Source organism: Palaemon carinicauda, chromosome 6 (assembly GCF_036898095.1).
Source record: "Palaemon carinicauda isolate YSFRI2023 chromosome 6, ASM3689809v2, whole genome shotgun sequence".
Classification (NCBI taxonomy): domain Eukaryota; kingdom Metazoa; phylum Arthropoda; class Malacostraca; order Decapoda; family Palaemonidae; genus Palaemon; species Palaemon carinicauda.
In genome coordinates, this window is record NC_090730.1 from 156,864,554 (window position 1) to 156,890,130 (window position 25,577).

At 41.5% G+C, this 25,577-nt stretch overlaps 1 protein-coding gene across 2 annotated transcripts in view; it reads right to left on the reverse strand.

Moving 5' to 3' along the window:
* Positions 1 to 25,577, reverse strand: part of LOC137642758 (metaxin-1) — a 44,288-nt gene that overhangs the window by 6,526 nt on the left and 12,185 nt on the right. Inside the window, exons 2-7 of one of the 2 annotated variants that reach the window (XM_068375602.1) lie at positions 24,571 to 24,717; positions 23,084 to 23,187; positions 18,018 to 18,183; positions 8,940 to 9,068; positions 4,187 to 4,283; positions 1,196 to 1,225 (exon numbers count right to left, since the gene is read on the reverse strand). In XM_068375602.1, the coding sequence (XP_068231703.1) occupies positions 1,196 to 1,225; positions 4,187 to 4,283; positions 8,940 to 9,068; positions 18,018 to 18,183; positions 23,084 to 23,187; positions 24,571 to 24,717 (673 nt within the window). The remainder of the gene's footprint in view (positions 1 to 1,195; positions 1,226 to 4,186; positions 4,284 to 8,939; positions 9,069 to 18,017; positions 18,184 to 23,083; positions 23,188 to 24,570; positions 24,718 to 25,577) is intronic. The other variant, XM_068375603.1, reaches the window with a different exon arrangement.

Consider the following 25,577-nt stretch of genomic DNA (forward strand, 5'->3'; position numbering starts at 1 on the left):
TCAGTAGGGAGGGCTCATTTTCTTGATATTTGGATCTTCATAATGAAGTCTGTAGTAATAAGCAGACTTATTAATCCCAACTGCATGAGGGCTTTATTCAGCAAAGCATACATAGTACTTTAGTTTGTTGCCTTACAAAGAAGGAACAAACGTCAAGAAAAAAAAAATAATACGAAGGAAAACTTGCTCCAATATCTCATAAGAAGCTTCTGCAACAGGTGGGATAAATTAATATCTGTACCACAGTGCATGGTACACTATGTGACAGGTGTAAAGTATACAAATTCATAGAGATTGGAAACACCAACTTGGGCCAAATGAAATGTGATGGGCTGTCTCCTACTTTGGAGGTAAGCATAATTTATAGCCATCTTTTGCTGGCTAATTCAGATTTTTCAGCTTCTATCTGTGATATTCAACAAGCACTATCACTTGTTGTTATGCAATTTCCTTCAACTTGCTCTGTAAAGTGAAAGTGCAAGTTTTTCTCTGACTGCTCTATCCCTACCATCTTTACCTTCACTTTTATCTACTTAGTGTTTTTTCAGCTATTGCAGAGCTTGGAACATAACACCGACAATAGCTGAGGGATTACTGTAGAAATAATTAATTATATTATCAAAATTCAGTTTAATTAGCTAAATCCCACACTGATGGAGTTTGGATAGTAAAAGTAAGAGCTAATCAATCTAATACCCTAGCCTAATTAATACACCAATTAGCTGAGACTTACCTCCGTCCAATATTAGCTATATGAATTTCAAGAAGATTCATTCAAATATTGTAATATACAAAATAGTAGTGGGTGCAAAATAGGAAAATGCTATGTCAAAGCCATATAAATTTAGTTTCTAAGGCATTAATTATACTACCTGAAAACAATAAAAAAAAAATATGAACAAGTTGGAACCTCCAAAATTCTCTAAACAAAAGTTTAGCAGACCAAGTGCAGGAACATCTAAATAAACTGACTGTTGACAAAGTCATTACTGAACAATAAATGCTAAACAGAAGTTTAAGAACAAAATAAATCAATTAGATCTGTTTTCTTTTCTTCTTTTACCAATAATCAAGCTGCAAACATACAAGACTAAAAAACCATGAATGTAAAAGATTTACTTATGAAATTCATTGGGCAATAAAAAAAAAAGTAATACTAAAACTCAAATATCAAAAATCTTTGTGTTTCACTTACTTCTCTTATGATGTTCCTCAGCACGAAAGTCTTAAAAAATACAATGTTAATCAGGTGGAAGTTCTTCAAAAAAGGAAAAAATATTTTCTTAAAAAAAAATATTTTTCCAGTATAAACCTATAATTATACTGTAATGCCCATATACCCCCAGATTCAAGGTCTTTGGATGCCACAGACACTAGCCTTTCTTTTAAATTGATGTAAGAACATTAAACATATTAGTTCTAGACATGTACCTCATGGATTCAAGATGTCTCAGCAGTCAACTGCCTTACTTTTCTTATAGTCAAGACTGTTCACTGCAAGAAATAAGAGCAGCAGAGAAGAGAGAATGTGTTTAATGAATGGGGGATTAGTATGAAAGAAAATTATATTAGATCATTTTCATAATAAATCCCCTAGAATATGCTATATAACAAAATCTGTTATATACAGTATATGGGGAGGTTCAATGATAACTGGCTAACTGTGATCTGTAAGATTCATAGAACTCCAAAGACTAATAATTAACAGAAAGCTCAAGGCTTTGAGAGACACAGGATGCATATATACAGTATAGAATAATCCCTGTTATAAGTAATAAAACATATTGTATGTATTTTGTTATCCTTACAATTCCAGACAGGCTTAAGCAATTACCATTTAAGCAAAATCTAGCTGTCATAAACTCCGTAAATCTATGTCTCTTAGAACAGCATAACTCTGGAATAATATGGGAAGTAGGATGACAAAGATGCTGAAGTATTCAACTCATTTAAGTAGCAGTTGCTTTACATCTTATGTAAAAACAGACTATTGTACTAAGCAGGCCTGTTTAGAATGATAAGTGCAGAAGGCCTGGTGTGGACAGTTCAGCTACCAAAGGTTTAAAGGCCACTCATGAATGGCAGAAGCAAGCGACAGTGACATTGCAAGCACAACAATGCCCTTGAGACTGACCATATGTACATATGATCAGTGCCCAAGCTAGAACCAAGGAGGGCAGGCAATGCTGCTGATGACTCGGCAGGAAGACCTATAGCTCCCCCAAACCCCCCCATCCTTACCTCAAAAGGACAGATGGTGAGGTTACAGCAACCAAAACAACTATCGAGTTTGAGCAGGACTCAAACCCGTCTAGCGATCACTACGCAAGGACGTTACCACATAGGCTACCACAACCCTAAGACTTGATTTAGGTAATATCTGTTCTGCTGCAACTATCAGTCCTAATTAGAGCAGGAAAAAATCTTTTTAAGACAGATCAAATAATTATTCATCACTTATAAATATTAAATTTTCCTTTCCGAAAGTAACTAAGCAGTCCTCATTGGATCTTCAGATTTTTCACATCTTTTTATTAACGTTAAAATATTTCTTCAATGTTTGGCTTTATGGAAAATTTGCAGGATACACATTTATCAAGAATACAGTTTCATACTGTAGTTTTGAAAATATTCATATGAACACATATCTTCATACCCTGATCTTTCTCTCAAAAGTAATTTTGCTTAATCTTAGAAACACTAATTACTACATGAAAAAAATCATGAAAATATGTAATTAAAGTACTGTTCTGTAATACTGCACTTTTAAAAAGAACAAGGAAATAACAATAACAACGCTTCCTTTCAATGTCTGAACTATACCTTGTCAAAAATTGCAAATTTTAAAAGTAATTTGTAATTTTCCTAATTACCGTAAACAGTCCTTTAATAGTAGTACAATGCAGTTTATTTTAACTGAGCTGGAACTTCGGTTGTTAAAATTTATAATAATGCTTTGCAAGTTACTGACGGGTGTCGGGGAAACCTTGCCAACCCCACTCCTCCTCCCCAATTACATTCAGTAGCCAATTTGACCTTCACCTAGTGCTTGTGGTAAGTGAAACTTAAAGGACTTAGCTCTGTATCATCATCTCCTCCTTCTATGCCTATTGACGCAAAAGGCCTCGGTTAGGTTATGCCGTCATCTCTATCTTAAGCTTTTAAATCTATGCTTCTCCATTCATCATTTCCTACTTAGGAGTTCTTTGATGTCTTGGAGGGATGAGGCTTTGATGAAAGTTTCATCAATATACCTGATGTAGACGTTGGATTTGTTAGTACTGGAGAAGACTGGCTCTTCAACGATGCCCATATAAAAGTTTCCAAAAAGAATGAATCAGATGAAAGGAAATTAATCTGAAGTTTAAAGTGCTTTAGGGCGATCTTAAAAGCATCCCAAATCAGGAAAATTCTGCAGAGTTATATATAGTAAAGGAGACCCATAAAAAGTGAGGCAGTTGACTGATAGGGACCTATGAATCCATAATGCACTTGTATAGGATTATAATTACCTTTCTTCTGTCTGTTACACTACACACTGCAGTATCTGAGGCATGCAAATTGTGAATAAGGGATATAAGAGTGTTAGGTTTGTGATGAAACAAAAACATTTATAAAAGGCATCACTACTATTTCAGCTAAAGTTCAAACCCATGTTAATAAAGGAATATATATATATATATATATATATATATATATATATATATATATATATATATATATATATATATATATATATATGTGTGTGTGTGTGTGTGTGTATATATATATATATATATATATATATATATATATATATATATATATATATATATATATATATATATATATATATATATATATATATATATATATATATAGTCAAAACAAGGCCCTTACATTCCCATGTCCTAATGAGAGAGAGAGAGAGAGAGAGAGAGAGAGAGAGAGAGAGAGAGAGAGAGAGAGAGAGAGAGAGAGAGAGAGAGAGAGAGAGAGTATTAATAGCCTTGTTTGAAATTTTAATGATAAAACAGTCAAAGGCTAGTAGGTTGTCCTATTAAACACCTAGATGTTACATGCAAATGTATATTCACAGAAAAAAATTATCCGGTCAAAATTCAGAAAACGTACAGTACTGTACTGTACTACTACTGTTCTTTTAAAGTTTCACACCACGTAAAACAAGGAAGAAAAGAAAACTCACCTGAAGGAAAATATCTCTGAATTGCTTTCGTCACATAACGAGAAAGATTAGGACATGCTTTGATATGATTCTGCAAAACTTGCACTTTTAAATCAACCTGAAAATAAAGAGAATATTTGTTAAAAATCTAACCATTAAATCTGATTAAAATGTTAAAAAACTTCCTAAATGAAACTTGGTGCACAACAGCTATACAGTAGGGTCCCAAATGATGCGAGAGTTTGGTTAATAAATGGCCCCGCCAAAATGGAAAATCGCATATTTCGAAATACATAACAGGAATAATTCCATTAGGGCCATGGCAAACAGAAACTTGCCTATTCAAACGTGTTTACCACCCATTTTCATTTCTTTCTATGTACTATACTGTATTTTTTCTAATATTAAATTGTTCTTATAAATAGATAAAACATCTAAAATGTTTTAAAGTTTTAATAACTTGAAAAAGGTTAAAATCACAACCAGGAAGGGTGTAATTACTGTATATTTCCCCTTATAACACGACCTAAAATTAGTAGTAATTATAATAAGTTTAAGTCATACCTGTCGTATAAGACAACTGATGCATAGCAAAACCATTACTGTATAGACTAGCTTTTGTTTGTATCACTGAAAATCCAAAATTAACGAAATAAAAGCGATTTTATATTATGCATTTCCTGACCACACCAAAAAGCACACCATCAAAATCGGAATCCGTTGTTTTGTTTACGTTCATCTTTGATCATAGCGAAGAAACGAACGCCTTTACAAATCTGTGTTTAGGTTACTTTTTGCAGCAACAGCTATCTTACCAAGTCTTGATTATATGATGATTTTGTTATTACCAATGATGTTTTACTTAATTTTTCTTAGAACTTCAAAATAGATGAAATGAATGTGATACAGTATATAAAAAAAAATTTCCTAAACACATCGCCTAAAATGAAAACCAGTTTGTTTACTGTGCGCTCTATCCGCAATCATAATGAACAAACGAACGCATTAAATCAAAGGTGATAACTAATGATATTAACAGCTTTTAGTAAAATGTTATTACAAATATTTTAATTACCGTATCCATGTAAATTCCTACAGCTATAGCAAAACAGGAAAACCATTTATGTTTGCGTTTAATCAACAATAGCAAACTATCGCTAATGACAGTATGATAATTCACAATAATTCTAAACTGTTATGAAAGGTAATTGTCCATTCCATATTCAAAATACTTTTCCTAACTTGTTATAAGTCAACTTGTACCCACCTCAATTATGAAACCATCTGCAAAAAAAAAATGATAAAGTACTTGGCCAGTTTTTACAGTCATTGAACAGTTGGGTTACCGCTATAACGTTTGATGTGACAGATGGTGCAAGATTGGAGAAAGTAAGGAAAATTTGAACCATGATTGATTTTTAATATAACTGAAACTTTGTGAAGCAACAAAGATTTCATTTGTTAGAGAGATAGAGAGGTAAGAAATGAGATGTAGCGAGAGGTAGCCTAGCTAGAGAGAGAGAGAGAGAGAGAGAGAGAGAGAGAGAGAGAGAGAGAGAGATAATAATAATAGTTTTAAATGTACTAATCAAAAAGTATGATAGGTTATAATATATTGGTGCTTATGTAATATTAACTGTATGGATGTTTTGTATAGTAATGGTATAAACAATACTTTGTTACTGTATTCGTATATTCTTGAATGAGGCATCTAGGCATCAGCTGATCTGATCACAGCCAAAAGTAAAATAAAATGAAGTCAGCCATACTCTATTTTTAAAACACACCCGAAATTTAAAACAGAAGAACGTTTTCTTAAAGCACAATTAACTATTTAAATAGCAACAATTTTCTAGAATAAAATGATGTTTCCTAAAAAATAGTGGTTTGCTGATGAAATCGGATCCCGTGTTTTAAGCTACGATTGAAATGGATTTATACACGGTATAATTTTTCGTTTTGTATTTAATCGACAGTTTTTAAGAAAACCGGTTTTAGTTTCTTCATCTATAAGTATCGTATAACGAGAGAGAGAGAGAGAGAGAGAGAGAGAGAGAGAGAGAGAGAGAGAGAGAGAGAGAGAGAGAGAGAGAGAGAGAGATTGATTTGAGGTTTTCTGGCATCAAATCAATCTCTCTCTCTCTTAGAGAGAGGTTTCTATAATTATACCGTGTACTATAAAAAACAAATCTATATCGTTTAAAATACGACAAATATTGCCTACTCGTTTTCTAAATGTAGGCTATTAACTGCCAATAAACGAACCGAGCCTACGTGTGAAAAGTTTGAACACTCAAAGGGAAAAATAAAACTTTTATTTACACTGTACTAAACAAAAATAATGCTTTAATATACCATCATTAAAATTATAGGAAGGTTAGAGAAAGATAGATTGCCGAGAACGTAATCAGACTTCTGTTTACGTTTTGTCAGCTGGACCCGCATAGTTAAAGTTGATTTCATTGTTGATATGGAATTTTTCCTTAATATTTATTATGAAATTATGTTAATAAAATGTAAGGTAAATATCATTTTGTAACATTTATTATCAAGCACCGTATCTATGGCTACCAATATACTTTGAACAGCTTCCCATAAATGGGAAATTGCATAATTCGAACACATAATTCGGGACCGTACTGTACCTGATTTCAATAAAAGTAGCATCACTCCCCCTAAGAATTTATATAAGAAACTTTTATAAATATGCCCTATTCAAGAACACAAATTGGGCCAATATAATTATCCTAGAGAGGCTTCACCTCAAAAACCTCTGTATCACAACATACAATAATCTTTAAGAAAGGATTACATCAAACAACCAGTTAAGAGCTTTACTAAACAACCATTATTTCAAAAGGAATATTGAGATTTCATTGGTACATGTAATCTGACAAACTTATTACAACTGTAATTTTACACACTATTAGCACCAGTTAGAGATACACACTGACCAAAGTTGCATTTATGAATAGCCTCACCAAGCCAGAAGCAAGTGTCCGGACACTTCCTTTTTGGGAAATAATGAAAGACTATAGCTCTTTTTGCATTTCCTTTATATAGACCTACTGTTCACAATAAAAGCAGTGTACCTCCATTTTTAACCCTTCTTTTTCAGACTTCTGTCTGATAGACTACTTGGGACAAAGATTTTATTCACAGTGAGTGGGACTGCAATTAAATTTCTTTGCTCTTATGCGATTTACAATTAATTTACTCGTGTTCATAGCTTGGGACTATTGTCCCAACTGCTATGTGGAAGTGTAGACACACCTTTTCCTGTCACACTACTTATCTTGAGACCTTGTCCTTATATCATTAGTGGGAATTCCAGATCTAGAAACTCAAATGGGTTAAAAACTCCATCTGGCCACAACTGCGAATATTAATTCTCTGGTACACTTCCGTCAGGATTTCGACATAGGAAAAATCTATTTTTGGGTGAGATAGCCAAGTCGTCCTGATGGACTTGCCTGTTACTTTTCTTCCCCTCTCAATTCTCAGTGTGAGGCCCTGCATCAAGTGATGGCTGCTCCTGGAATGGTGAACCAGGAAACATGTTTGTAGTAGCACACTGGGATCGGAAGTTGTAACACCTCTGTCACCCATGTATCCAATCCTATCCCATATCCTTCGAGACAAGGTTAACTCTATTCGGGTAAGGAAACGTGGCTTGTTTTAAACATGTCCCTGTTGTATACACGATATCTCTCGGGATATTCGCTCCAGGGGATAGAACCCTGTGATACTTCTAAGGTAAAATTCTCTGGTATATCACTCGCAGAAATATCACAAGTAGAAAGCTGCCTTTGAGGAACTACCATCAGGATGACATGACTAGAGCCCAAAAATGCTAGTACTGCAACCCTAAAATTTTCACATAATAAGCTAAAAATATTTTTTATATTTGCAAGGCACATAAAATCAAAATCTTGTTCTGGAACTTCCTGGGATTACATTTCTATATTGAATATGCTTTTTAAAATGTTCATTTGTTAAAAGCAATAAACTATGATTTTAGCCCACAATTTCATTCCAAACATCTGACAGCACACTTTAGTTTTGAACAATAATCTATACTGCCCTACACAACTTTTACTTGTTTTGACAAAGGATAAGAAACCTGCTCTGCAATTTTCACTGATTTATTTTCTTCTTTTCTCTTAAGCTTTGCATCTCTCATAGACTCTTTTAGACACCAACTTGACATATTTCACCTTAAGTTTCCCAGGATAATTAAAACAGTCATAACATCTATGGGTTAAATCATTGCTGACCCATACATATGACACAAAGAGTGAGTGGTTCCTTGTCCTCTAACAACAGTCTATTGACCTACACTTGGCAAATAAATGCATTTTAAAATTAGAGGAAGACATACCATCCTAATCTTGCTCTTGAATGCTACCAATAAAAGACCATGAGACAAAACAACTCTACTGCAAGCTGAGGAGGCCGGAATGTTGCCGATTCAAACGACAAGATTAATATGAAGAGATGATACAACTGAATGCCAATTAGGAAACATAAAACCTTCATATGAACTTATGACAACTTTGGGTTTTTCAAGCAAGGAAAAATGCAACTTGTCAGTGCCAAATAGAACTACAAAACATAAGCTAATTACATATTCACAAGTATAGGTGTATTTGAATAGCAAGAGAAAACATCATATTTTTTAATCTAACTTACTATATTATACTATACTTTACTGTAAAGAAAATCTAATAAAAATTGTAACTCAAAAATACTTTCAGCCATTATATTTTCTTACCTTTAATAATAATGCCAAGTACGAAAATATCAGAGCATCTATAGTTGAAGGAGAACGGCCAAAGAAATATTCTCGGTCACCTAAGCGATTTGATAACATGGTTAAACATTCTTGGGCTTGTTTGTGTAACTGTAAAACAAAATAATTATATGTAAACAGTTAAAAATGACAAATTCGAAGATAATTTGTATTTTTCCTAACCATACAAACCTTAGCTATTTACAAAGGGTTATTACTTTTAGCGTAGCTGAAATGGCGAGCCATTAGAATTTAACGAGGGTGTATTACCCCCGCGCTAGTTAGCGGGGGGGTAGGGGAGTGGTAGCTAGCTACCCCTCCTCCCCCTCACACACAGGTGAATACTCACTTTCACTTAGAGGTAGGACTTGTCTTGGGGGACAGGGCTGGCGGGCAAATATGTGTAAATAGCTAAGGTTTGTATGGTTAGGAAAAATACAAATTATCTTCGAATTTGTCATTTGTTCCGTAACCGAAATACAAACCACGCTATTTACAAAGGGTGACTTATCCCTTAGGAAGGGTGGAAAGTCCCCAGCCATACTGGCTTTGGCTTTACCCGGGGACTCAGAATCCGAGTGAGTCGCACTCGAGAAAAGGAGTCCCTGCACCTCACAAGTTCCTTGCACCGCAAGGAACCATGTGGCCTACGTAAGCTTGTGTGTGAAGGAAGAAGTGTGACCCGTCTTAGGCAGTTGACCTGGAGTTCCAGAAGGAACTCTGGGTTAGGACGTTCCCAATACCACCTCGTCAGGGTATGGGGGACGCGACAGTATTGACTCAATACTCGGAACACAAGGAAGCATGGTTTACCTGCAGAGGTTCGAGGTCAGCTATGCAGAGACCAGGATGCTGCTTCCCCGTAGAGGGGATGATGAAGAAAGAAGTAAGGGCCAGACATACTTCTTTCGTTCATGCAGACTAAAACCTGATAACAATGCCCTCAACCTTCTGCTACCTGTCCAAAAAGGAGCCTGAGGTTAGACCAGCTGTTGTGTAGCCACCACAGAGCGATAGAAAACGTATCGAGACTCCTGTGGGTCACGCCCTGCAGGAAGCGGGCTGCGAAGGTCATCAGACGCTTCCAGACTCCAGCTTGTAGCACCTGCGTCACAGAGTAGTATTACTCGAAGGCGAGGGACGTTGCGATGTATCCAACATCGTGCTGTAGGGTGACGTGACGGGGGAGGGTCTGAAGACAGGTCGAGATGAATGTCCTTGAGTCCGGGCTGAAGAGGTATACTGGTGACTCTCCCCCCATGTCCTCCTTGTGTTCCCAAATCGGCTGCAACTGAGGCCAAACTGCAGCTGTTCCCAGCGCTAACCTCTCGATTCCTGTACTGGCAAGAAAGAGAAGGTCTTGGGACATCAGACACAGAATGGAGACTCAAAATCTTGAATGAATCGGACCGAAGGGTCGGGACCCTCAGATTCTGAGTCTAGCCAACAACTCAGGAGCGAGCCTGAATGTTGCCTTCCCCTCTTCCTTAGAAAGGGGGGGAGTAGTAAGAGACCAAGAAGATTGCTTACACACTGGCCGTGGCCAGAGTGAGCAGAAGACCCAAGGCGGAATACAATCCGAGGCCTGTCGTAAAAGGGTCTTGAGAAGATCTCTTAAAGGACTAAAAGTCCGAGCCATGCTCCAAGTTGGAGGTCTTCCTCCGACTAGGGCAGGGACGATCGTAGCTTCGCATGAGCGAGGATAGATCCAGCGGGCAGGAAAAAGTTATTCCTTTAAGCCTGAAGGTCAGGGAAAGGCTGAGCGACAGGCTTCATTGCCAAGAGCGGAAAGGAGTTTCCTCCCGCCGAAAGGCAATAAGACCGTTATTGCTGGAGAAGAGGCCTCACGGGAAGAGGTATATCTCCCACGGCACCAACCACCTTAGACTCTTCACTTTGCCTGGGAGACCCCTGTGGATGACTATCGCAGATGACGCGACCTCCGTACCGCGACTGTAGCGGGTTGTCTCTTCTAGAGGAGGAAGCGTAGTGTCTCCAGGCATGAAGCCGAAGCGACGCCCCGGTTCGGGAGAGATGTCGCAGTGTGGTTGCTTGAGTAGTCTGCGCCGTGGGAGAAGCTCTCCCGGGAGTTCCGTCAGGGGAAGCAGAGGGTCCAGAAACCGTTCTGCGCATAGTCCCAGTGGAGCTCTCCCATTGAAAGGTTGACAGACAACCTGGTTTTGTTGAGACCCATTGTCCGCAGACAAAAAGGAGGGAAGACGCAGGCGTCGAAGTTGTCCCACCATCACCGGAATGCATCTTGCCAGAGTCTCGGGGTCTGAGACTGGGGGGAAAACTAGCGGAAGCTTGAGGTTCCAAGCTGTCGCGATCAGGTCCCCCAGACCAGCACTTGCTGGTTACCCAAGGTCAAAGACCCCTAGGTACACTCTCTCTATGAGGCTCTGCTCGGATAGTCTGAGAGAAACATTCCCCTGCCTGGAATGAGAGAGCCGATGGTGGAATTGAGAGAATCTCAATCATCCCGGTATCTCTACTGCAAGATGTGAAGGTGTGAAAATGCGTCCCCTGCTGGTTAGCATGAAGTCGACACGCAACGGGGCGACTTGGCAGGAGCGGTAGGATCTGAAGAGGGGCCAGACTAAGGCCCTTAAGCCTGCCTGAATGATGGAGAGGTATCCTTCAGGTCTTGACCATAGGCCTGGACCGGAACATGCCCCCCCCCCCCCCCCCCCTTTCCTTTGACGAGTCCGAGAACCGCATCAAGAATGTGGGGAAAGGACGAGAATATCCACTACCATCAAGAGGCTCCATAGGTCAACACCCATTGCAGGTTTAATAGTTCCGCTGGTCCCATAGGGCCAGGGAGTCCGGTTAAACATTGCCTGAAGCCACCGGAACTTGGATCGCCCCACATGGAACTTATCCTGAGGCGACCGTTCGGACTATAAACGGGTCAATGAGGAAAGAAGAACTAGGAAACGTTCCAAGGTAGGGCTGAAAACTCTGCTTGACTGAGAACAGGTACTGCGACTCTCCTCAGTCTTGCCACAGTCAACCGAAAGGAAGGCTCGGAGGATGTGGTAACAGAATCTGGCGTCCCCAGGTGGTCACCCATCCAAGTACCGACGTTGCTTAACCTCGCTGGACGGACGAGAAGCGGGGTTTCCAACGTGGTAAGGCGGTTGACTCAATATCATGGCCAGATACTCCAGATGTTGAGGCAGAGGAAGAGAAGGCTCCAAGCAAAATACCATGAGCCCACACTCATGGTCAGCATTCGGAAGCTTTTCCCGGCGCTGAAGAAGGTCGAAACCCGAGCCTACCGGAGTTGACCAGCCCTCCAAACAGCAGAGGAGGCGGAAGTCTGCACCTGAGCGGCCAAGAGGAAGGCAGGGAGAGTTCTCTGGGGAAACAAACCTGCTATGCCACGGCGGGATAGCCACACTGCATCATAAGCAGGAATACTTGCAGTTTAGGCTGAATTCGACGAGCACCCTGGAAGATGGATGGAATGGAAACTGAAAGTACCCGTCCTTCCGATCCAGGGTTAAAGGAGTCCTGTCGCCTCGTTACCAGTCTGATCGATTCTGCTGGTCTACGCTGGCCGAAGTTTGTTCGACAAACTTGATCAGGGCTGAGAGGTCGACTATGGACATCCCCTCTCAGATCCTTCCTTACAAGAAAGGATCGACTGAGGGGGCCGGGGGTGAAGCCGTCGATGATCCTAAGGAAGACCTTCGCCTAAGGTATGGATCATTCTGCCCAACCGGGCAACTCTGCTGATGCTATGGCATAGAGGTTCAGAGACACTGAATTCGCTGACAGAGACGGCAGGCGCGATATCCTTGGCTACTCACAGAGATTGTGCGGGAATGGGCATCGGGAAGCTGTCATTCGGATGAGTAACCTTAAGCATCCTCCCAGCGAAAAAACCTGCATTCCTAGAGTTCGTGAACTCCTTTTAGGACTATGCCCCCCCGGGGGAGTCTCCCGTGCCATCTGTTCCTGACAGGAGGAAACTGCAATTGGACACCTTGTCCCAGTTGTCGTAGCCGATAACTTAGGCCGACGTGGTTGAAAGAAAAGGGAGCTGGAGCCCTGCAGAGTCTGGAAGAAAGCGCCTTGGAGGAGTGAAACCGGAAGTCGATTTACTCCGCACAGCAGATGTTTAAGTCTCTGTCCTTGGGCAAAGACAAAACTCTTCTCAAGGATGGAAGGGTGTCTGAGGTCGTTGACCTCCACAGATGAGACACCCGAAGGAAGCCTTCAGTCAGTGCGTCCAGATGGTACAACATCGAGCTTGTCCGCAAGTAGATACTTAACGACGAAAGGCCAAGGTGCCTGAGCTCGAGAGGAGGAAAGTACCCTTGATCTTCCTGTAGCTTCCTTGAACCAAACCTCGGGCCATAACCGAGGAGGGAAAGAACCTGGTAAGCTCCCAGAGGAAGAGGTAAGCAGTCACCCCTTGTCCGATGGAGAAATCTTCAACAGAAAGCCCCCCCGCCAAAAATCCTTCCAGGGCGGGAGAAGGAGAGAGTACTCGTGCAGGAGAGGGGACCCTCGAGACCGACCTCTTGGGAACCAACTTCGCCCTAGGGGAAGTCACCACGAAGTCCACTCCTCTCTTTCTCTTCAGCGTAGGAGAGACAGCCGCTGGTTTGTTACCCTGGCCGGTGAGTGCTGGTTTCATAACCCTCATTAACGCCCGTGCCAGCGGATCAAACCATGTCTGCTGCTCCAAGGACACAGAGTCCGAAATCCTCGCTAAGGTGAAAGGGATCGGGCGATCCTTTGGAGAGGACACGACGGTTCCTGCCTGAAAAGAAGGTGGGAAGAATGCTGTACTGACCTGTCTTCGTCCTGCACTACCAACCTGTGCTTGGATGGAGGTGATCCCGAGTGCCGCCTAGGAGCACGCGTCCCTGCTGCTACCACCGGCTGTGGAATTCGCCGCGAACTATGGTCGCGCGAGGGCGAACGGTCGCGCAAAGGCGAATGGTCGCGCGGGCGCACAGGCGAGTGGTCGCGCGGGCGCGCAGGCGAGCGGTCGCGAGGGCGCGCAGGCGAGCGATCGCGCGGGCGCGCAGGCGAGCGGTCGCGAGGGCGCGCAGGCGAGCGATCGCGCGGGCGCGCAGGCGAGCGATCGCGCGGGCGCGCAGGCGAGCGATCGCACGGGCGAGCGATCGCGCGGGCGCGCAGGCGAGCGATCGCGTGGGCGCGCAGGCGAATGGGCGTGACGGCGAGGGATCGTGCTGCCGCGTAGGTGAAGAAGATCGCTGGCGGTAAGCGATGGCGAGCAGCATGTGTAGGTGAATGATCGCGTGATAGGGTGCGATGGTGATCAGCATCCGCAAGAGGGCGAGCGTTCAGGGTTGTGCGATGAGGAGCAGCATGCGTAAGCGGGCAATCGTGCAGGGTTGTGCGATGGCGAGCAGCATGCGCAGGTGAATGATCGCGTGAAAGGGTGCGATGGTGATCAGCATCTGCAGGAGGGCGATCGTTCAGGGTGGTGCGATGAGGAGCAGCATGCGTAAGCGGGCAATCGTTCAGGGTTGTGCGATGGCGAGCAGCATGCGCAGGTGAATGATCGCGTGAAAGGGTGCGATGGTGATCAGCATCCGCAAGAGGGCGATCGTTCAGGGTTGTGCGATGAGGAGCAGCATGCGTAAGCGGGCAATCGTTCAGGGTTGTGCGATGGCAAGCAGCATGCGCAGGTGAATGATCGCGTGAAAGGGTGCGATGGTGATCAGCATCTGCAGGAGGGCGATCGTTCAGGGTGGTGCGATGAGGAGCAGCATGCGTAAGCGGGCAATCGTTCAGGGTTGTGCGATGGCGAGCAGCATGCGCAGGTGAATGATCGCGTAAAAGGGTGCGATGGCGATCAGCATCCGCAGTTGAGGGTCGCGCGATGGCGATCAGCATCCGCAGTTGAGGGTCGCGCGATGGCGATCAGCATCCGCAGTTGAGGGTCGCGCGATGGCGATCAGCATCCGCAGTTGAGGGTCGCGCGATGGCGATCAGCATCCGCAGTTGAGGGTCGCGCGATGGCGATCAGCATCCGCAGTTGAGGGTCGCGCGATGGCGATCAGCATCCGCAGTTGAGGGTCGCGCGATGGCGATCAGCATCCGCAGTTGAGGGTCGCGCGATGGCGATCAGCATCCGCAGTTGAGGGTCGCGCGATGGCGATCAGCATCCGCAGTTGAGGGTCGCGCGATGGCGATCAGCATCCGCAGTTGAGGGTCGCGCGATGGCGATCAGCATCCGCAGTTGAGGGTCGCGCGATGGCGATCAGCATCCGCAGTTGAGGGTCGCGCGATGGCGATCAGCATCCGCAGTTGAGGGTCGCGCGATGGCGATCAGCATCCGCAGTTGAGGGTCGCGCGATGGCGATCAGCATCCGCAGTTGAGCTAGTAGCTGGCGAACCATGTTCCTTCAGAAGTGTTGGAGAACGTTGGCGTGCCAGCTGTAACACACGTGGGCGATCCGGAGATCGCTGGCGAGCTGATGATCGCTGACGATCGCTGGCGAGCTGATGATCGCTGACGAGCTGATGATCGCTGACGAGCTGATGATCGCTGACGAGCAGAAGGCTACGCGTGGAAGCCTGCGCAAAGAAGAAGAGTCCTTGACCCCGACCTGAACCGAAGTTCTAGATCGCGAGGGCGAACGTGGGCGCACAGGGCACGTAACAGGAACCGCAGGGAAGATCATCTTGAAAGCGCTGACGAACAGGAGAGCGCTGACGAACAGAAGGGCGCGCAGGGAAACCCTGACACGCAAGGGAAGAACCCCCGTGGGGGCAACCCTTTGCCCCGAAGGGATCGTTGTCCGCCGGGAGACTGATGTCCGTCGGAAGACCGCTGTCCGTCGGGAAGACCGTTGTCCGTCGGGAAGACCGTTGCCCGTCGGAAGACGAGATTAGACTGCTGTCCATCTGCACCAAGACGGAAGATCGAGAAAAAGAAGTTGTAGGCTGCAAACGGAGATTCAAAAAGGCGCCTCAAGCACCCTTATAGGGAGATGAGAGGCCCTTACGACGAGGCGGACGGAGGGCCTTACGGCGAGGGAGGCCAACAGCAACAGCAACAGAAGAAACCTCCGAAGAGGAGTCTCTATGAGTGTACTCTCTCGCGAACGAAAGAGAAACACTTCGTGGAAGAGACTGGTCAGCCAGTGACCTAAAAGGGGCAATCCTCCGAAGAGGAGCTCCTGCAGTTGCCCAGCCCCTTGAGCGAAACTGCAGGTGCGACCGCTCAGCACCAAGAGCATAGTCGCACGAAAACAAGGCAAGAGAAGAACCCCCCAAAAGAGGAAAAGCTCAAGCCTGGACAGGAAAAAACTTCCCTCGTAAGGAAAGTTATCCGCCCAAGGAGGCAAGCCTCCTGACTGTTCTAAAATGAACTGGAGAGCTGTCCGTCGACACGGGAGTACTACCAGTAGAAGGAGACACGCCCCTGACGACAATACAAGGGGGGAGGCAGCAACAGCCGAATCCCCAGGACTCAACCAGATAGCTCACACCGTTGCTATATTACAGAAACGAACTAGATCGGTAACTGTAAAAAAATAAAACAAATAATATTAGTACACATTCATTCCCCCGGGAAGGCTCCGAAGAGGAATCCCGAGGAAAAGGAACAAGAATTACACAACAGGCACGTGCCCTCACAACCACTTACACTCGCGGAAGGAGAGCTGTAACCAAAACAGAATTATAACAATTATAATTATGTAACTATGTAATTAAGTAATTTAAAAATGAATGAACACTAAAGAAAAAAACGAAAACCCCGAAAGGAATCGTTCTACAAGCTGAAAAATTAACAAAATGTACGGCGTAGCAACCCCACCCACACGGGAAGGAAGCTACAAGGGCGTAGTAAAACATAGTAAAAGGGTGAACGACCTCAAGAGAGAGAGAGAGAGAAAGACCGAAGTCAAACTCGATCGCAACCCATAAAATTAGGCCGTGGTGGCCTAACTGCCGAGGCCTCCACGTAGATATCGTACACTACACACACACATCTGAAAAGGAAACTTACTTATTTCTATACTCAAATATATATACAAACATGAAAACATGTTTACATATATATTGAGTAAAAGAAAAGTAAGCGATTAAGTAAAGACAAAACAGACAATGGCTGCCAAGCGAGGACCAAGACAGAGACGTCTGTCACAGTCCGAGCCAAAAGTGAAAGTGAGTATTCACCTGTGTGTGAGGGGGAGGAGGGGTAGCTAGCTACCACTCCCCTACCCCCCCGCTAACTAGCGCGGGGGTAATACACCCTCGTTAAATTCTAATGGCTCGCCATTTCAGCTACGTTAAAAGTAATAACCCTTTGTAAATAGCGTGGTTTGTATTTCGGTTACGGAACAAAGGGCATTTGCTAATTACTAATAAATATCAAATAGAACAAGTTCACTTTGTGTAAGCAGAAATTATTACTTCCTACTCCATGGGGTCCCAAGCAAATGCATTACTGTTCTAACACATACAAACCATTCTTCATTTAAATCCTATCATATAAATGAAACCAATATTACTATCATCACAAGGACATATCAAAATCATCAGCACCTCAGTTTGAAGAACCAGTGAATTATAGATTCCCCAATATAGCTGAACATGATTGTTATGGAAGTTAGTCCCCAAACAATAAGTATCACCATATCTCAAATCACTGTGTAAAAACACAGTAGATCATGTTATTTTCACTTAAAAATCCTCCATAACCTAAAGACATATTTGGAATAAGGATAAAATTATTTTAATTTTGGTGTTATGTAGATACACACTGACAAATTAAATTAGCACAATCAAGTACAATACAAGTTATCAGGCTATAGAATAAGTTTCATAGCATTCCATTGTCTCAGACTGCTTTGTGTTCTACAAGTGACAATACTATATACTGTACCAAAAAAATTACACTATGCATGTCTAAAGCTCATAACAAATAGATTAGGTTTCCTTATGCAATTAAATGACAACATTGGAAATCAAAAGATGCCCTAGACATCCATTGGAGTGAGTAACTACTGTTACTACTAATACTGTACTAAATATCACTGAAACATATAATGAATAACATACCTCAGTCTCAATAGTATGAGTATCACAGGAATCATCAAATATGCTGTTAATCAAATCTGTGTGACCCTTGTGGAATTTCCCTGGATACCAAAACTTATGAGGAAATGGCATACTGCTAAAGTACCATTTATGAATCACATCATAATAGCTTTTTGGTTCAACCCACCTGTTCAAAAGAAGTAGCGATATCAAAATGCAAACAATTAAAGAAAATGCTACATTACAGTATACAATAAATGAAAGTACAGTACTGTACAGTACTGTAAATATCTCCTTACTTAGCTTACCTAGCTGTTCTGCTTTCTATCTTTTACTTTCATTTTGTCCCCTTCAGATGTATAATTTTATATAATTGTGACTTTTTGTGTATTATGTACTGTCTAGAAGCATGATGAAATGATCTGAGTTTGAATAAAGTTTTATAATAATAATTTCCTCACTGCAATGCAATAACAAATATTCAACTAGTCTATGTTCCAAGCTTAAAGGTTTAGTATGCATGTCTCATCACAAATCATAATCTAAATGCCATTTGAAGTCATGCGACTAACCTTGAATTTGAATGCTTCACATATGTTATATGCAAAGAAAAAATGACAATCCAGTGAAAATGATAATTCTTAAAGGCAATTTATATCCTTAGTCCAACTAAATAATGGTTCCTTTAAAATAAAAACTTTTTCCTCCAATTATCACTAACCCTGTTGAAATACTCTTTTTTTTTATACAAAATACTATATTATTCTTTTTTCAACTATCTATAAACACATTGTAGCACCATACATTTTAATCATTCTTGTGAACCTAGCATCAATAAACAATTTTCTTGATAGGCATTTTCAACAAGTTTCTAGCTCTCTCTCTATGCTCTATCAATAATGAGTGCTACTAAAATTATATTGTACTTTCAGTTATGTTGATTTTGATGTCTACTTTCATAAGATTGCTTGAACATTTAGTAACTTTACTAAATGTTCAAGCAATCTTGCTTTCCAAAGTACTTTTGTTGTGCATTATTTTCTAAAAGCCATATAAAAATTCATTATAAATATCATTACAGAGTAGTTTAATCAGAAGGCAAAGGTTAATTTGTTTTACTCCTATCACATCTAAAAAGGTATAAAGAAACCCTCAATAATTTGGATAGTAATAAGTGAACAATTAATTTACTTAAAAAATAACCATAACTAGTTTCTAGTATTTGCTATCCAAGTAAATAAGGTCAAACTCTGGGACCAAAATCAAATTTTAAAATCCACCCACAACTTATTTATATTACCAGATAAACCCTTTCTGATGGAGGAAACACTACATCAGTCTTGGACAAGTGAGCAGTGTAAATGGGGAACAAATCCTGGTGAGTCTAATCTAATAACCCAGCTCCTTCTTGAGTTGTCAGTGTGCATTTATTGGATTTATGAAATTGGGCTATAAGGCTTGGCACTGGGGACCTGGGAGGTAATTCAAGGCCTATGGGCAACCTGGGGGGAAAACTCCAGTCACAAAAAGCAACCTGTCTCACAAGGGACAGAACCAGATCCCAGAGGACAAAAGAAGCAGATATTTAGGGAGTCTCTTGTAAACATGAAAGCCACACAAAAACCATAGGACACAGCCCCCTGACCAGGAGGAGAAGAACCCAGAAAAACAGCCATCTTAGACAAGGAAGGTCAAGAGCTCAAAAGACCTCGAGCCTGGAACCAACGTCAAAAGACCGACCAAACTTACAACTATGTAAGTAGACATGTGTCTGACTAGAGCCAACTGTAAGAGAAACAGGAAGAGAAACCTTCTTGACCGGAAAGGAAAAACGGGCTTACTGAGAACACCACTCCTCTCTGACAAGATAAACTGGAGGTTTCAAGAGGACCTCCAAAAGGACAGAAAACCGCTCCTTCAAGGCAAAAAAGGCGCACAACAGGAAACAACATGCCACCTCCTTCTCAAAACTTTGAAGACCTACTGACCCAGGGTCCAACCGAGACTGGTCAATTCCGAAGGGCGACAGCCAAGAAAGAAGAGACTCGAGTAATGGGGAAACTGGGAAGACTTGACTTAACATCCCACACAAGATGCTCAGGTTCTTAAGGATGGTCCCTCTCTCTAAGAACACCTGGACCGAAATGCCCTTGGATCCCAGAAAAGAACCCCTCCCAGATCTGAGGCATTGGAGAGAGAGAGAAAAAAAAAATGGAGTTCTGGAAAGATTGAAAAGAGACCTGTCCCATCAAAGAAATGGTCCCCAAAGGATCTCTCAACTCCAGGGAGAAAGAGCAACAAAAGACTCTTCGGTCATTAGCCCTAAGGCTGACAAAAGACATACATAATGGAAAATCCTCCTGAGACAAACAATTGGGATCAGCTGGATCTGGAAGGCAAAGAGGTTGAGGAGGGACCTCCACAGGGAGGAGTTCCTAATAACAGACAAAACTAACTCCTTCGCTGGAGACCCTACTCTAGAAACAAAGAAAAGCACTGCTTTCTATAAAGAAAAGAGTAAACAGCTCCCTCACCTACTCTGTCTCCTGAGGGAAGAGGGCAAATGAACTCGTAGGTCAGAGGAGAGTCATTCTGTTACCGCTAGTTTGAGATTGGAGTTGTGCTAGGCTAGAAATGTTGTGTGGTAAGCTCATCGCAATGTCGAGACTAAGGCTCATGAGTAGTCTCGGGATCAAATATTATCTGATGCCCGGTCAAAGATACTGGAAGGTCTGCTTGGGAGACAGACTTTAGGAATAGAACAAATTCAACCTTAGGAATTGAACAACTTCATTAATGGGCTCGAGTTCCTAGAAAGGGAAGAACGCTTGAAGATACTCCTGAGTCAAGTTCAATCCTCTAAAGGGGAAAGAATACGAGCTACTGTATAATAAAAGACTGAGTGATAGACCTCACTGCAGACTGAAGGGAGCTTCCTTGGCAAGGGAAAATGCAACAGGGAGCCTTTCAAAAATACAAGGAAGCGAGGAGTTACTGATCTTATTCTGTGCTTCTGGTGATTGAGCATGTCTACTAAATCATTCCTCTAAATGGAATGGATCTTGCGTACAAGTCTGTCTTCTTGTTGGCTGCTCCGTTGCAAACCTGGTTGACCAATTGCTAATGGGCAGTAACACAGAAACCTTTTGCTCGTACAAGGTAGAGTTGTTATTCTTCATTGCTACCGGGTGACAAATGAAACCTGTTGGGAAGATAGGGAAGGCATTGCTTAGACTTCAAGTAGGTTGAGAGCAGGTGTTTTACTTCTGAGCCTGTAATTTTCTACTAGGAGAAAAGGAAAGGCGGACCACCCCTTTCTTCCGAACGGCAGTGTGTACGAAGTCAGAAGACTATGTGCCTAGCCAGAGCATACTTGAAGGTACGAACAGACGCTTGTGCAGGGGTAGTTTTCCTGGACGTAATGAAATATCTTCCCTTAGGGAGAGCGTGTTAAATGAGGCGCACATAGATACATGGAATCATGTGAAGTCTCTGTTACTATGTACACTACTGTTAAGCTAGCTACCGCATTCTGACTTTTCCAAGTTCAAAACCCCTGCGTGCTTGGAGACATTGCTTATGAGTACATGCATCAAACATGGAAGGACTACGGTCTCTCTTTCAGGATGAACTTATTCCTCCCAATACTGCCTTCTTGAACTCTTAGGGGGTTGGACAATCAGGAAAGTCTAACTCATGGGCAGAATACTAGCCAGCCACTCAAAAATCCAAACCCAATGACAATATCATAAGATGCTGAAGTTTATTCCCCTTCAAGAGAATAAGTTCAAAAGCACAGAATAGTATCGCCAACGGGAACTAGTAAAGTATCCAAGAGTCAAATTAGGAAAATTTTAAAAGCCAAGTTTGAAGAGAAGTCGAAGGCACATCTATTATTTGGCAGCAAGAATCAAAGAGACTGTTCATTGTACTGGCAGAACACTGCAGCTGACCGCTAACTATCGGCTGTTAATGACACCTCGTCATAAGCTTTCAACTGCAGTTCTAGCTTCTGTTAAATCAATTTTCATATTAACTGAGTTCCAGCTGCGGTTGAATCAATTCTCATAATAAATGCTAAGTTCCAGATGAGGTTGAATCAATTCTCATATTAACTGCTGAGTTCCATCTGTGGTTGAATTAATTCTCATATTAACTGCTGAGTTCCAGCTGCGGTTGAATCAATTTTCATATTAACTGCCGAGTTCCAGCTACGATTGAATCAATTCTCATACTAACTGCCGAGTTCCAGCTGCAGTTGAATCAATTCTCATATTAACTCAAATTAAAGGACAAAGTTTTGTATTCATGTAAGAACAAACCTTCCTAAGGTTGACATTTCATCATCATTGCCGGCCAAAGACACCAGGGATAGGACAGCAACAGACAAGCCATCTAACAGGAACAAGTATGCTGGATAATGGCAGGTAACATAGGAAGCTGTAACACAAATTCAGTTAACAGGAACCACTGTATAGCCTTGCTTCTTTCTTAAAATCCCTCAAATATGACTGCAAGACCAATTATTAAAGGAAAAGTAAAAGATCAAATAGTCCGAGGCAGACGCCAAAAAGTACATTACCACTTTCCCTAGGTCTTACGTCATAGTAAAGGTATTGTTATTTGTTGGGTGGGTGGGGCCTACCCGCCCACCTGGCAGTCAGCTGTGTTTACCTTGTTAAAAAGCTTAACAGGCATTCTAGCTTTGCCAAAGTCATACTCTTATTAACCCTTTTACCCCCGGGGTATTTGGAAATTTCCAACCCTTAACCCCCAGGGGGTTATTTTTTTCCAAGCACATTTTGCAGTATATTTTTTTCAAATTGCTCTAACAGCCTTAATTTTTTACATAGAGAGGTCAGGTTGGTCTCATTCTCTTGGAAAATGCCTGAATTTTCTCAAAAAAATTATCAAAAAATATGAAAAACTCATTTTTATAGCATTTTTTTGCAAGGACGTACCGGTACGTTCATGGGGGTAAAGGGATGGGTTTTGTGAAACGTACCAGTACGTCCTTTGGGGGTAAAAGGGTTAAAGGTCAAAAGTTTATATTATCTATACAAACAAACAGCACTGTATTCACTTACCATAAATATACAAGGGCTGGATACAATTTCTCTCTTAACAGATGTTCATATGCTACAACCTCTGAACACTGTTTAGCAGACAACTCATGATCACAACTGAAGTTCTGTAAGATTCAAGAATAAAAATAATTATTAAAACTAAAATTCATAATCGTAGGACACTGAATTCTTTTTTTTATACATATGCAAACATGTTTCTAGAAAATCTTACTATATTTCTAACTATCTAGCCTACCAAATAAATGATCTTTAACCTTAACAATCCAACAAAATATAACCTACAATATAAAATACTTTATTATTTGTATACTGTATTTCATTTTAGGATCAAAAGTACTCTGTGGTCTCCAAGAACTTTCTTGCTATAGACTAGAAAAAGGAATCCAATGCAACAAATACCAAAGAAATATTGTCTCCCCTGCTCGAAGACCAGTGCATCAACGTGCAAGGCCGGGGCTCAACGTGATAGGGGAGACCTCGCAAGTTCAGCCTCACTTGAACTTGCCACAGCCCTTCAGTAGGTGAAAGTCATCTGCTATGCGTGACATCATGTTTGGCATCCAAGAAAGAAACCTACCTGCTGAGTAATCAGCAGCTATTTTCTGGTACTCCTAGTCCTAGCTTGGGTGGCAAGGGGGCTTAGGTGATGATCACGTGTAAATATGGTCAGTCTCTAGGGCATAGTCGTCGTCCCTAGTTTATGCCATTCATGAGTGACCTCTAAACCTCTATAGGATTCTCTGTTGTAGCCTTTCACAGGAAAATCATTGGAAGCCACAGAGCACCTCCCAAAAATAAGCTTTTCCTTTGTCAAAACTACTTTGTTCCATACACAACTTGTGATTGTTCCTATATAATATTCTGCATATATTTTAACCAGGAAACAAAATTGGCCAAAAGATAGTAAAAATCGAATCCTATTATTCTTGCACTTAAATTCCAGTCATTAACCAAACATATCTTGAGGTGAGGAGGCACAGTAAAGTACAATATACTATCAAGTTTCTAGTAATTACAAAAACAAAATAAAAACCAAAATAATAATTTTTCTTTTTTAGAATAAAGGATGTGTTCAGTCTCTACATTGATAAAAGGAGAGGAAAAAGGAATATCAAAATGAGAGAGAGAGAGAGAGAGAGAGAGAGAGAGAGAGAGAGAGAGAGAGAGAGAGAGAGAGAGAGAGAGAGAGAGAGAGAGAGAGAGAGAGAGAGAGAGAGAGAGAAACTATTCAGATTAACTCTCACTGATTTGTCAAAAAATATAAATCTTCAGGCATTGCTTTCCACTATAAAAATCTTACAGAAAAAAGAAACATTTGGATATATCAATAATTTGATAAGACATCAACACACATACAAATTAATTTTCATAACATCTTTTATTATTACATCTTTATTTCAATCCTACTAAATACATAGCTTATCTATTTTCCTAATTCTAAATTCATATATAGATTTAATAAAACTAATAATCAGCAAAAAGTATACCTGCTTTCGAAGGAATGTAGTAACCTGAGAGAACTCAGAGAAGGCACCCTCAGAACACTTGAAAACAGGAAGTTGTCCAGTGGGTGACCTAAATGGATTGCTTGATTTTACGATAGTAACCGGTGCTCCAGAGAATTTCACATATGCCTTTAAAGATAAAATATATTATAAATTACTGTACAGTATTGTTGACGAATAAGCGATACCTGACATAATATACCACCCTGTTTCCCCAATAGATGATACTCAACTTATATTATTGGGAAAATTGATTAACATGAAATGAGAAAAATACAGTACAGGTATAAAAAAAACTTTATAAGTACTCTAATTTGTATTTTTCCTAGCTATATAAACCCGAGTCCTTTAAACAAGGGGCAGTAGTCGGTACTGACAGCTGGTACGAGGGTGAAACCCCCCTCACCAGCCTGTCACAGAATAGCCCCTTTGTCCTTAGGCCTAGAACTGAGGGGAGTGGTTGAAGGGAAATGACAAATTTGTATTTTTCTTACTGATACAAACCAGTAGCTATTTATAGGGATTATCTTTTGGCAAAGCTAGAAGACTAGCCATAAAGGCTTTTAAACGAGGTGGAACTACCAACCAGTGGAGGTTGCCAGCTACCACGTTCACACACACACCAGCGTGTCTACCTCACTTTTGATTGTAGGGAGGACTTTCTAAGGGGACAGGTGATGGCATGATAATTTGTATAAATAGCTGCAGTTTTGTATCGTTAGCAAAAATGATATTTTCATTATAAAATAAATTTTTGAATATACTTACCCGGTGAATATATAAATAGCTGACGTCTCCGACGGCCTGACAGATTCCAAAAATTCGCGAGCGATCGCCATGAAGGTTGCGGGTGTGCCCACCAGCGCCGACTATCAGCCAGATACCGCATATACTTCTCAACCAAACCAGTTCTTCTCAGTCCGTAGGGTCTCTATCGGGGAGGAAGGGAGGGCCTTTAATATTATATATTCACCGGGTAAGTATATTCA